The sequence below is a fragment of the Sebastes fasciatus genome, chromosome 10 (genome assembly GCF_043250625.1).
Source record: "Sebastes fasciatus isolate fSebFas1 chromosome 10, fSebFas1.pri, whole genome shotgun sequence".
Classification (NCBI taxonomy): domain Eukaryota; kingdom Metazoa; phylum Chordata; class Actinopteri; order Perciformes; family Sebastidae; genus Sebastes; species Sebastes fasciatus.
Genome location: NC_133804.1, coordinates 20,275,445 through 20,289,409, shown reverse-complemented (window position 1 = coordinate 20,289,409; position 13,965 = coordinate 20,275,445). Strand labels below are relative to the sequence as shown.

The window sequence follows — 13,965 nt, the reverse complement described above, 5'->3', positions numbered from 1 at the left end:
GAAAGTAGGACCATGTAACTGTTTCTTATCACAATTTCTTATTTTTAGAAGGCAATGTGCATATATTTCCATTTGTGATCAGACGTTGCTTCCACCTTATAAAATATAGTTTTTAACAACATGTGAATTTACTTTTGTAAAATATATATATTTTTTCAGGTTAATGTGTTAATGTTTTTAATTCACTGATATTATAAGCATGATTTTTTTTGGCAGCAATTATTAGAAAAAGAAAATAGTGTACAGTTGATTTAGGGTTTTGGAATTAAAATCCTTAATTCTTTTATCATATGAGTTTTTATTTAAGACATTTCTCACTCAAATCAGACTTTCCCAAACCTGTTACATTGTCAAAATGCATTGCGACCTTGAGGGTGTGCAGTAGCTTTATGAGCAGAGTTAGGTCTGTGTGATTGGATAGCAGAGATAGATGCCGTACCTTAGCTTTAACTTTTTTTTTCAGTGGTCAATTTTAATAAACTACATTCGTTTGTATTGTTTGCAACAATTATACTTTATTATTGCTGTCTATTCTCAAACAAAACTCTGCCCTTTAATTTAGGCTGCGTAGCACGTATCTTCAAATAGGCGTCCTCGTGGCATTTTATGGCTTCCATATTTTTTAAAATATGTTCCCCATTGAAACTTTCCTTTGATAGACTTCGGGTAGGAGTAAACCCAGTTTGGAAACCCTGCCCCCCTGCGGATACAAATAGCATTGCTATAAATAACAGCTGCTTGATGCGCTGCTGTGTTTTGATGATGAGGAGGTCTCAATGAGAGCACGTGACTAAAGTTTTCAACTGTATAACTATAAGATAACATCTATTCTTCATATCTTTTTTTTTTTGGATTATAAAATATTACATTTTCCATTGTCCTTATGTATTCCTCCCTCTATTCCGCTTTCAGTGTCCTCTAAAACGTTTACACTGGGAATTAAGTTGATACTTGCTTGTCGGTGGAAGTGGAGTCACTGGAAAGTTTTCCCTGTGTGTGAGCTGTGAGTTGTGTGACTGAGCTGGTCCAGCCCTGCCTCCCAATGAGGTGGGAAGTCCTCTGTGGCCTCTCTCCGCCCATGTGGGGAGTGAGGCGGAGGAGACAGAGCGGAGAGTTTCAGTGAAGGCAGAAAATACTTTGATTTTCCTCCTCGTTTTTTTCGTAAAACAAGGCCGACATGATCACATCAAAACTTCCCATCGCTCTATTTTTAAAACGGAAATGTTTACCGTCAAACCTGGCCGCCTCGTTTTAACAACACTATGGATACGTTACGGTGAAAGAAGAAGTTAAAAAACTTTCCCCATTCTCCTCCGATCCTCGGAGCGCAGAGCACAATGGACTCCAGCAGACAGAGGAAGCGCTCCATAGGAGGGAGGCTGTGGAGGCTTTGCTTTTATCTAGCTTGGCTCTCCTGTGCGTCCGCTCAGCTCAGCTATTCCGTATCGGAGGAACTAAGCCCGGGCTCTGTCGTTGGGAATATCGCTAAAGATTTGGGTCTTTCTGCTCAGGGGATTGTTCAGAGGAGATTGCGGGTGGTCTCGGACTCCACAACGCAGTACTTTGAGGTAAAACAGGCGACCGGCGATTTGGTTATCAAGCAACAAATTGACAGGGAGCAAATGTGCGAATTGAGTTCAGACTGTTCTCTACACCTTCAAATACTCCTGGAGGATCCTTTAGACATTCATCGCGTCTTGGTGGATATTCTGGATGTAAATGACAACGCACCGCAGTTTTCTACCAGCAACATTTCTCTGGAGATCTCCGAGGCAGCCGCTCCAGGCACGCGGTTCCGTTTGGAGAGCGCGCACGACCCAGACGTGGGCACGAACTCGTTACGCACTTACCACCTCGCAGCGAATGACTTCTTTATTTTGAAAGTGGAATCTAAAAGTGACGGCAGTAAGTTTCCAGAGCTAGTGGTGGATAAAGCTTTGGACAGAGAGACGCAGGCCTCGTTTCGCCTGTTGCTCACTGCTATAGATGGAGGTCAACCGGAGAGATCCGGATCAACACTTATGCTCATTAAAATCCTGGATGTAAATGACAATGCGCCCGTCTTTGACGAGCCGGTAAAGAAAGTTAGGCTATTAGAAAATGTTGCACGGGGCACTTTAGTTACGAAATTGAACGCGACTGACGCGGATTCGGGTAACAACGGAGAGATATCTTTCCTGTTTAGTAAATACACACCTGAACGGGTTGTCAACCTTTTCAGTGTGGATTCTAAAAGCGGGGAGATCCGTGTGAAGGGTGATGTGGATTACGAGAAAGCTACTGCGTACCACATCACAGTGCAGGCCAGAGATGGAGGCTCTCCCGCTATGGAGGGCTCCTGTAACGTCATGGTGGACATCATTGATGTGAATGACAACGCACCAGAGGTGACACTGACGTCACTGACCAGTACCATCAGAGAGGACTCTGCACCAGAGACTGTGATAGCGCTCATAAGTGCACGGGACCTGGACTCTGCTGTGAATGGGAAGGTGACATTAACTGTCCAACCAGGTTTGCCATTTAAACTTAATTCAGCTTTTGGAATGCATTACAGCCTCACCACTGCTGGCAACCTGGACCGTGAGACTGTCCCAGAGTACACAGTGGTCATCAAGGCCACTGATGCTGGGTCCCCTCCCCTTTCATCACAAACCACCTTTGTGGTGAAGCTCTCTGATGTGAATGACAATGCCCCCACCTTCTCTCAGCCTTCATACTCAGTGGACATCCCAGAGAACAATGCTCCCAGTGCCCCCATCGCTGCTGTTTCGGCCACTGACCCAGACCTCGGTGACAATGCTCGTGTCTCCTACTCCATTCTTCCCAGCATGGTCCAGGGCTCTCCCATCTCCTCTTATGTCTACATTAACCCAGAGAGTGGCCTCATCTACAGCATGCGCTCTCTGGATCATGAGCGGCTTAAAGCTTTCTGTATCGAGGTGCAGGCCCGAGATGCTGGGGTGCCCCAAAGGACAGCCAACGTCACGGTGCATGTGTTTGTAGTGGATGCAAATGACAATGTGCCAGTGATTGTACACCCCTCCTACTCAAAAGACAAAGGATTACAGTTGACTGTGCCCCCATCTGCTGGCCCAGGGCACCTCATAAATAAACTTGTAGGGGTGGATGATGACAGCGGGCACAATGCATGGTTGTTTTACTCCATCGCCCCTGGACCAAATGCTGGCATGTTCCGTATTGGAGCACACACAGGTGAGCTCCGCACAGCCCGCAAGTGGGCAGAGGAGGAAGAGGGCTCGACTTATGACATCGTGGTCATCATACAGGACAACGGTGACCCGCCGAGGTCCATTTCTGTGAACATTACAGTAACTGTGGATGAGAAGGGCACGGCCATCGATGCTCCAGCAAGCCCTCGCCACCCACCCTTCTACCACCGCACTGGGATGTCGGACATCACTTTTTACCTCATCATCTCTCTGGCCTGTGTATCGGCTGTGTCCTTCATCACCTTTGTCATCCTCATGGTACGCTGCCTAAGGCACCGTGACACAGGGTTTGAAGACCCTGACTGCTGTTGCTACGGTCGCCACAGGTCCAGCCGCTATCATCAGAGGCCTAGCAAGGACCTGCACCTGCAGCTCAATACTGATGGACCCATACGCTATATGGAGGTCGTGGGTGGCAACCAGGACCCGCACACACGCACCTACAGGCCCTGCTACTCCACCCTATCCAGCCGGAGTGACTTTGTATTTATGAAGACACCCATGCTGAGTCACAACAACACACTCAACATGACACTCAGCAGGAAGCACCTTATGAACTCAGCCAGTGAGGTGAGGGATTCGAGCAAGCATGGCATTGGTGGGATATGCCATTATGGGATCAGACCAATACAGGTGTTTCAGTATCTATAGACGGGTTTGAGAAATGCCATAAGTATTTCACATTTTTTTTTATTGATTTTGAAATCCATTTTTTAATGCCATAATCGATATATTTGCTTAATTTGAGTCTATGCGGAGGTAAAAGGAAGTTACCACTTTTGTCGTTGTCATATCCGTTCCGTATCTGTCAACCAAAACAAACAGCAGCCGGCCGCAGTAAGCCGAAACGAAAAGGTTGAAAACAGTAGAGGGTCTGCGTGGATACGACCTGCATCCTCACATTTTAAATCCAAAGTGGTAAACACTACAAATACAGTAAAGTATGGAAACACTTTGGGTTTCACACATTGCCAGGAAAAGCAAAGTTAGACATCATGGCTAAAGCTGCATGCTAACTCTGTCATTGACAGGAAACGTTATCGTTCAGTTTTCAAAATAAGGTGTTAACAAAGGGTACTGTATATACAAAATTATTCCAGAATTATAACATTACATGTCCCTTATAAATTAAAAAGAAAATACCACTAATTTGTGAGGGAAATGTCTGAATTCTTTGATTTTTGGGTTGCTGGAAAAAATTATAAATGCCTATTTATTTAAATATTTTCCAAAGTAAAAGTCCCTAGAAGTATATGATTCAACTTTTCCCATAGTCTAGTGTTAAAAACGTTAACAAAAATCGCAATAAATCGTAATATCCAATCGCAATACTTGTAGCATCGCAACACTTAAAAATCGCAATACAAATCAAATTGGCACCCTAGTACCGTGATAGTATCGAATCAGGAGATAGTTGTGTCGTCCCAGCCTTAATATCTATACAGCGATTAGGTTAAAATCATAGTTTTGTTGCTTTAACTTGTTCCAGTAGAGTGCTAAACTAGATTTCCTCTGTCACATGGCTGTGCAGTATTTTATCTGAAACCTCACTTGTTTTAGCAGGAGAATCCCTACCCCCCCCCCCACATGGTGATACAGCTCTTAGACCTTCGTTGTCCTACTAGACAGGTTTGGGCAGAGTGAAGAACATCTTAATATTTAATCTGACCTGAGGCTGAGAAATGTGGTTACTATCTCTGACTTCTAGTAACTAAATGACAGAGAGGAACTGTTCTTTATGGATAGAAAGATACAGATAAAGGGAAAGGCGGGCAGAAAGAAGGTAGTTGGAGAAGCAATGTCAAAGGAAGGGGGAAAATAAGTGCTCCTAACAGATGGAGAGGAGGAGACAGACAGATGAAAATATCCTGCAGTGTTGGCTCAGTGGAATGGCTGGGAGACAGAGGGAAACAGGATGACAGAGGGAGAGGAAAAGGGCCAAGGAAAGAAAATGGTACGAGGGGTGGGGTGGAGGGAGTTAAAGAATAAAGCAGTAGCTGAAAAACAGGAATTCATGGGGTCAGTGGCCTGACCCCTGACATCCTGTTGTCCTCTGAACTTTTGGTGATTGGTTCCAGGACTCAGCATTCACATGAGTGAGGCTTTTTTTGCTATGTACAGACATTTCTGTTTTCCATTATGAGATCCTTGGTCAGAAATGCCCTTTTTTCCATGTGAGTGGGGTGTGAAGCAAAGCTAACTAGATAATAATCACATGCATAAGACACAGACAGCCCATTTAGTGTTTTGATGCAAAGGAAGCACTGTCAGGGATAGAAGATGGCTGACAGTGAGTGTAGATTAAAGGTCATTATTGTGACTGTGGTGTTTTGGTGATAACCATTCCTCTCCACACAACAACAGGATGTTTACCCTTGTGTCTGCGTAATATCAAAATGATTCTTCTGTTTCTCATGAGTCTCTATTACATGGACACTCTCTCTACACTGAATTAGGTTGTTCATGAGGTCAGCAGGGTACCATCTGTCTCCCTGTTCTAGTGACACGTGTGCAATGAGAAACAACAGAGGAAAAGGGATAGACAAAGAGAAAGGAAGGATGGACGCACGTGTGCCATATAACGACAGACGACGTAGGCTATAATGGCTTTAGAGCTGCAGCCATCACTGTGGGTGTTTATGTGCTTGCGTGTGAGGTTGTGTGTTCAAAGCATCAGGCACAAGGAGCCTCCAGTACTGTGTAATTTTAGCAGGACCCTGGGGACATAGTGCCCAATTGTCAGTCACTTCCCACTGCCCTTCTTTGTATCCTCTAATCATTTAGCAGTGTGCTGTTTTGGCACACTCTATTTAACCATGAGAAATATTCCCATGATTAATTGAGTTTTCTGGCTCAGTGGCATGTAAATCTGGATGTCATGAATTTGACTCACCAACTAAGTTGCCTCTTCACTTCCGTCTTTGCAATTATTCCCCTCTCTATACTGGTAAAATCAAAGATTTAAAGCAGGATCTGAATATTCTCATAACCACGTGTTAGTTTTTCAGTCTTTGAGTGGGTGGGAGTTTATAAGGGTTGGCACGTGCACTGAGTTAGTGTTTTGTAAATATACTTTTTTTATGGGTGATGACATGGGACAAACTGGCTCATGCGGTTCAGAAAAACTGTCCTCAAGGGTTTGTAAGTTGAGTCATGATGTTTTTTAAGGGATAGGGATATTTAAATCAAGCACACTTTTTGCTTTTCTCTTGTCACAGTTCTCAGCTTTCTCCTTGTAATGAATTAACAATGTAATGGATCCAGCATTTTAATAGTTACACATCCTATTTTTCTATACATCTTTAGATTTCTACTGGCGTAATCATTTCCTATATGTGCTGAAGGTTATTATATGGTGTGTATGTGTGAGTACACTGAAGGTTATCAGAGCAACAGAACAGACACAACTCTTTTCAGACGGAGCACCAAGTGCAGTCCTGCCACAGTTCTTTTAACACCGATACAATTTGTGTGCGTGCGTACTGAATCGTCTGCAAAGAGTACCAGATGGTCCTGTATGTGTGAAGGAAGCATTTGCATGTACTGTATTTTTCCACTCTTGTCAGAAGGAGAGAAAGATTATTTTGTTTTTGTACACCTGGATAGAACTTTTTGTATCATGATAGACGTGTTAAAGCAGTAAACCAGATGTTTTAGCTCACATTCACATGCTGGACAAAGTCCAGATGTGTTGATCAGTTCAGTTTATAACCCACGATGAGTCCAGTGCTCACATAATTTCACATATTGAATATCCATCTCATCTCTTAAGATGATAGTTGTGGTATAGCTAAGGAACTGGTTGTTATTCACCTGGGGATCCCTAAAAGCTTTTTGGTTCCATTTAAAGATGTAAGGGAGGCAGACTGACAGTGTATAAAGCTTCCAGGCTGTTATGAAAGTCTCTCTATTAGATGAGAATTCAGGTCAACAGAACTGTAATCCCTTCATCTCCCTCCATTGACCTAGTCTCCCTGACTAGTCTATTTGACCTTCTCACTCTATCTCCCACCTTGTAAAGCATTTTGAATATCTTCATCTCATCTGTCTCATGTGATCAACTCTCTTCAGAGACTATGTAACAAAAACAATTACATCTAAAGATGTTCAGATAATTGGAGCTTAAGTCAATTCGATTTTGATCCCTGCATGTCATTAAACCTGGCTTGAGATTTGTTTTCCCCGGCAACTGTTGCTGTCGCAACCATCTTAACCTAAGCAACTCTTTACAGTTTGTGGTTCGGTAAGTGAAAGGATGAAGTTTGACTTTCTTCTTGAGCAGAAGACATTTGCATTCTTATGGATATTACCCCTCTGCTTGTGATGTGTAAGTACAGGGAAGTTGTCCATAATGAAGCAAGCAGGATTACAGTACTGTTTACTTTAAAATAGCAGTGGGATTAGACCTTGGATATGACAAGTGTGTGTCTGTGGATGTTTGTGTGGCGAGAACGAGTCACGCAGCTGGAATGCTGGGCCTCTCTGTGGATGTTTGCCTCCACTCTGTGCTGATCTTTTTCTCTCTCTACCGAAGCTCAGACAGACTTACATGCCCACGCACATATACACATCCTTGAGTCCATTTTTAGACTCGAAACATCGACCAGGCTCTGCTCTGAATGGAAGACGAGTTCAAATATGCCCTCCTCCTCTCATCCTCATCCACTATGTTTTTTTGTTGTAATAATGACAACTTGTGAGTTGTGGCATTGCAGTTTGTTATGAGGATATAACTAAGCAGGCTTTTACCTGTCTGACTTTATTTTCCTTTTGCGTTGAAGACTCGACTGATTGTATTGACTGATGAAGCCGACCTTTTTGTAGACGACACTGAAATTGAATCCACATTTTCACCCAACACTACATGGATTATAGCCACACTGATTGCTATACAACTCCTTCACTTCTCACATTATCATTCACACTCCCTCTCACCCTTTGTAGTGTCCTTCGTAGGTCCTTAGTAGACCAGACAATATACCACAGTCCCTTCTTTCAATCCCCTATTTAACTTGCTGTTGAGTTCTCTGTAATTCTCTTTTCGTGGTTGGCAGTCACTTGTTTTGTCTGCATGGATACTTTTCCCCATTTCATTTGTTTTAACGTGTGTCCCCTTGTCTGTTCTTTTTGTACATTCAATAAGTCACCATTCATTGGTGCATTTGTTCCTTGTTTACATAGAGGCTCCAGTCTTGACTGTTCCTTTTGCATAGGTGTTCTCTCTTCCTGTTTTCTCTCCTGCTCTCTTGCTTCTCTCCATCACTCCCTCGGGTAGAACAGCTCTTTTAATAATGCAGCACATCATCCTGCTGGCCTCCCTCTCCGGGGAGCTCTTGTGTCGATTAGGCGGCAGAATCTGGAGCCAAGCCAAGGGTCTATTCACCGCATCACTGCACAACAAGAGAGCCTGAGAGAGAGGGAAAGAGCTAGAGAGATGGAAAAGACATGGTGGCATGGCCAGCGAGGTAGAGATGGACAAGAGTGCAATGGGCTTGAAGACATTAATAGAGAGTAGCAGGGACACATAGAGAAGAGAGAGGCTTTTATCACTGCTGAGCCACCATCGCCTTATCTCTGTGACGTTTTGGTATCAAAATAACACGGCGTTACCTTCCAAGGACTCTCTCTGCCCTCTGCATCTATTAAAAAGATTTGTATGAGAGCCCGGTAGTTACTCTTACCTGTTGTTACTTACAGATATTGTATAGCTGATTTCTCAGTCATGTGATCATGTAATATCTGCTCTTTGTTTTTGGTTTTGAGTCCCGTTTTATAAGCAGCACTCCAGTTTGTGTGTTTGTTTGTGTGAGTGTGCGTTCCCCTGCAGCATTTATGCTCCACAGCTTTTGGAACAACATGTACGTCTGAGCATACAGATATTTTTTTTCCATCTGTAACCCTTTGTTGAGCTTCACTGAAAAACTGAAAAGGTTTTTTCTAAAATCACAGACATGCACCATCACACACAGATGTGTCAGCCACAAAACAACATCTTTTGAACCAAAAGTTGCACCTTAGAAACGTCACGCTGTTGTTGCATTGAAACATACAATTCATGTCTCAAAATCTGTTCTCTTCACAGCAAAAGCCCCCAAACAATGACTGGCGCTTCACACAGGGACCGAGACCCGGACCTAGTGGGTGAGTAACTGACACACACACACACACACACACAGTGATAAAATGCCCAGTAATGTCAAGGACACGTTGTTGTGCTGCATAAGGCAAGCTTATCGTAAAGACAGAGGGAGGGATGAAGGATGGGGAATAAAAAAAGGAGGGGGATGGTAGTGAGCGCTGCAACCATAACAACTCGCTGCCTGCAAAGTGCTGATTGTAAAGTACTGATAGACATCAAAGTCACAATGCAACCATCTGACTTTGAATTGCACTGTAGCGATGATTTTATTGCATGATTCTGCTCATTGAATTCACACTCCTGAATGAGCATCTCTGCCTGCTTCCAGGCTGCTTTATAAAATGGCTGCCGCAGCTTCCACTCCTCCTCCCCCTCCCCCTCCTGCTCCTCTCCTCTCTGCGCTCTCTGAGCCTGTGCGCCATCACTCAGTACTACTGATGAGGGACGGTGACCAGCGCTAGTGGGGGGATGGGATAGTGTTTTCATCCGTCTTGCGCTCTCCTCAGTTTGCGAGGTCGTACTGACTTTGCTTAAATGACGGTAGATGACTTGTGTTTAAGTTGTGTGTTTTAGTGAGCGTGTATGTCGATGGCTGATGATCGCTGTTGCCCATGTTGTGTGGGCTAAAATGGAGTGCGTGCTGTAACAGTTTTCACAACAATCATTGCACATTCACATTCTATGAGTCAAGGCTTCTCCCTGAAACATAGCAGCTGGGGCAAAACGCTGTGTTGAGCCAAGTCAGGAAAATGTTAGACACACACACACACACACACCACTGTCGTTATAGAATACCACTGGGATTATGGATACATTGGACATGTTAGTGGTGGGGGAAAATGAAAACTAACTCCCCATCTCTAGTCGTTTAAATGGATATGACAGACTCAACATACTTTCCACTGACATCTACAGCACAATATTTCAGCATTTTTCCTTTTTTTCTAACTAACTCCAGCCTTCAGTCAAATACACAGTGATTCTTTCAGATTGTATAACTTTGTTGTGTTTTTAGTCCCCACATGCCATACGGTACACACATACGATGGACGCCGAAGAGTGGGACAAGGTACTAATTTAGACGTAGACACTATGTGGTCACTCTCTGACCTTAGAAGCTTATCAGTGTTCACTTTTGTCAAGTCACTGTTGGGTGGAAGAAAGGGACCTGATCACAAATCAGCTGATAAGGACAGAGAGTGGCTAAAATCTTTTAGGTAGTACACTGCAGTTGAGTGCTGTGCTGTGTGTAGATGTACCTAACCCATAGCTTCTGTTAGTCTCCCTAAAAGTTTGATGGGGTTTGTTGATCGATGTGCTTAGGCCACAATGCCTGCTGTGGCGTAGAAAGGATTGTGACACTTTTGAGTTTGCGTGCAGTGTTTTGTAGATTTGTTATGCCTTGTATGTGTGCTATACATAATAGTCATTATACTCTGAGAGCTGTCCTCCAAGAAGGTGGCTTACCATGCAGTGTTGCCTTTGGTGTTTGTATGTGATGGTTGTAGCTCAGCCTCACCACTTGTGGCTTTTTCCATGTGATTTAGCAACAAGAAAGAGACAATGCAGACAGCTGTTTCATGATTGATTTCTTTAAAACACCGGTTAGAGGTTAAGAAGTTCCTCAATAGAGTGATGCAGGAATGCTAAAACCATGAAAGGAGTTAGCATTTCTGCATTTCCGGTTCCCTCGTCTTGAAGTCAATGGGTTTTTAGTTAGATGCTTGAAATAAGGTCTGTGGTTAACACTGAGATTTTTTATGTTTTTTTTCTACAATATAAAATACTTCAGTAAATATTCCACTCGTGAATTTTGTAGTTTTATATGTCTTTAAAAAGGCGGTTGCTAACAAGTGACTAAATGAGACTACATAATGTCATCACACAACACGTCCGCCTTTACAGCCTCGTTGTGTTTACTCGCGCTCATGCAACCGTGGTGTAGTTCGTTTTTAGCCTAACGTTAGCTTTATACTTATGGCGATTGATATTGACACTTCAAACATCATAAAAGTGGAGTTCATTTGTGGAGATTATTTTACGGAACAAAACGTGTAAGTATCATAAACATGTGTTTGCCACAGATCTTATTTTCTGAAATAATCCAAAACCCAATGGAAAGATCCAATTGGCTTTTTGTCGAGGGAACCCAGGGCGATTCTAACTTCCAGGTTGGCATACAATAATATGTCATCCCTGCCCCACTCTATGGAGTAAACAGCACTCCATGTTAAATTCCTGAGGTCAGATGTCATCATGTGACTGGCTGGAATGGCCTTAAATTAAATTAGAAGTTAATGTCTAGAAGTTTCTCAGCAAATCAACAAGGAGAGCTAACCGTAGACATAAACCATGTCATGTAAGGTTGCAGAGGAAAAACGATAGCCCCGTCAGGCCAACCAAGGACATTCCTCTGGACCACAGTTGACAATCTTGCCCACAGGAAGTGATAATCCTGACCACAGGAAGCGCTTAACAAAACCACAGGATGTGATAAGTACAGAGAGATGCTAATTTAGCTCAAATGAAGCATTCCCTTTTATCTTTAATGATGTGAGGAGGCACAAAATGGCTGCCCTGGCTTTACTGACCGTGCTCTTACCCAGCCTGTTTCTCATTGGCTGCCTGGCACAGACCGTACGTGTTTCTCTCCCTCAGTCTCTCTCTGGCGCCGTACCGAAAACCACTTCAGAGTTTTGGCAGCGAGATCTGGCAACCTGCTCTTAAACAAATCCCTGTTTTTATGTTAGAATTCCTCTTCCCTTTTCCCCTTTTTGTGTCCTTTACTTTCCCTTAATTCCCTGAAGCAGACCAATTTGTCCAAGAGTTTTTTTTAGTTGGTTTTAAATAGAAAAGAGTGTGTTCCTCTTTATCTCCCATGTATTTAACACATCTACATACATACAGCCCTGTTTTCATTCATTTCATTTATTACTGCAGCCTGTATTTGTCAGAAAGTAGAACCTGAGACCTCAATGTGTCATTTACTGTTCTCTTTGGAGCTGTACACTCCACCAGAACCTTTTACCCATGTCCCTGTGGGCTAATGATCCTCCACTAAATGCCCTCAGGTGGTTTGTTAAATAGTCAAATAGCCAATGTATTGAACACACAATTCAGAAGGTTAAGAGATTAGGTAAAAGCATATATATTGTTTTTGCCCTGGAACAACTCAAGAAGCAGCAATGGTTTTATAGGATTTGTTTGTGACTTCTGTTCTTCTAATGAAGTGAAGTGACATTTATTAGTTATTTTTCTGACAGTGTACCAGTAGTATGAAGATAACATACTACAGTCTCATGGCCAATCAAAACCACCATCCAAAAATCGAAAGATGGAGGTTTATTAGCACTTTGGGAAGCCAGGATTAAAGCGCTGCGACGTAGTTGTCAGTAGTAGAGCTTGTGTTGGTGTGTCACAAGTGTGGGAATGGAAATAAGTAGGTGAGCATAATAGATTGCAGGTCTGCTTTCTCCTTTGTTGCCCCCACATGCAAATGGCAGACTTTAAATAAACAAGCCTTTGAAGGTGAAGTTTGTCCAGATGGAAATGTTCAGCGCCTACTGTGCGCCGCATGTGTGACTATGCAGACAGCTATTTCCTTTTAAAGGTGGGATCATTAAATATTTAATCAGATTTACTAGACGGCGCAGTTAGTGCTCGTAGTCTTACCAGAGAGAGTGTGAACGTTGTACAATGTCTACTGTGTATGAATGCGCAAACACGCTTGCTGCCGTGTGCCGTGTGCAGACAGACGAGTGCGTTAAAGAGTGCGTGTTTGTTTGAGACACACCCTGTTTTGTAAACTATACATCCTCCTTGTTTTCCTTGCTGAGTTCCCCTCAGGCTGTGTACTTGGCCATCAGCTGCTTTGCCTTTACATGTACATCATAAACCACCAACTGTCAAACCAGTGAGCTGAACACACATTGGAGAGGACGGATCACCAGTTATTTACAGTTGTTCTGTCCTCGTTTTCGCCACAGGGCTACTGGAGGACCTGAGGTTGCCATGGGAACTGGCCCATGGCCCCAGCCCCCAACTGAGGCTGAGCAGCTCCAAGCCCTGATGGCTGCAGCTAACGGTGAGTCCTATACCTCGTCATCTTTTTCCTCCCTTCTATCGATTCATCTTCTCTTTTCCAAACCAATTTATCTCTTCATAAGCCTAGTGAGGGTGCGTGGGAAGAGGTTGTTTATTTAGGTTCCTGTTTGGTTGGAGGGCAACTAGCCAGACTCGCTCATTGATAAAGCTCTCACTGTCCACATTGATGTTTCCATGTCGTGGTTGTGGGCTAATAATTACCGAGAGGATATTCAGACAGTGGACGTAACTACCTGCAGTCCCTCAGATAAACAGTACAGTTGATGTGTTGAATTCAACAACATGACAGAGACGCATGTTTCCAGTGTACACACTAATCACATGCACAGTGTTTTATCATAAGCAGAAGACTATAGAGCTCAACTGTGAGGTTCCTGAAGTGGAAATCCCATTCATATTCTGAATCGCATTTGATTATTAGCCAAAATGCCGTAACCATCCAAGGTAGACTCGATTGTGAAACGATGGTGCTCCAGAAGCCACAATGTG

The 13,965-nt window shown here is 43.4% G+C and overlaps 1 protein-coding gene across 36 annotated transcripts in view; it reads left to right on the top strand.

The window, feature by feature from the left end:
* The window catches only part of LOC141775468 (protocadherin gamma-C5-like), a 227,851-nt gene that overhangs the window by 207,732 nt on the left and 6,154 nt on the right, over window positions 1-13,965 (top strand). For 13 of the 36 annotated variants that reach the window (XM_074648879.1, XM_074648878.1, XM_074648872.1 and 10 more), the window contains exons 2-4: window positions 9,316-9,374; window positions 10,388-10,441; window positions 13,359-13,456. In XM_074648879.1, coding sequence (XP_074504980.1) covers window positions 9,316-9,374; window positions 10,388-10,441; window positions 13,359-13,456 — 211 coding nt within the window. Of the gene's footprint in view, window positions 1-1,068; window positions 3,804-9,312; window positions 9,375-10,387; window positions 10,442-13,358; window positions 13,457-13,965 lie in introns of those variants that run through there. The other 23 variants (XM_074648893.1, XM_074648892.1, XM_074648889.1 and 20 more) reach the window with 7 other exon arrangements.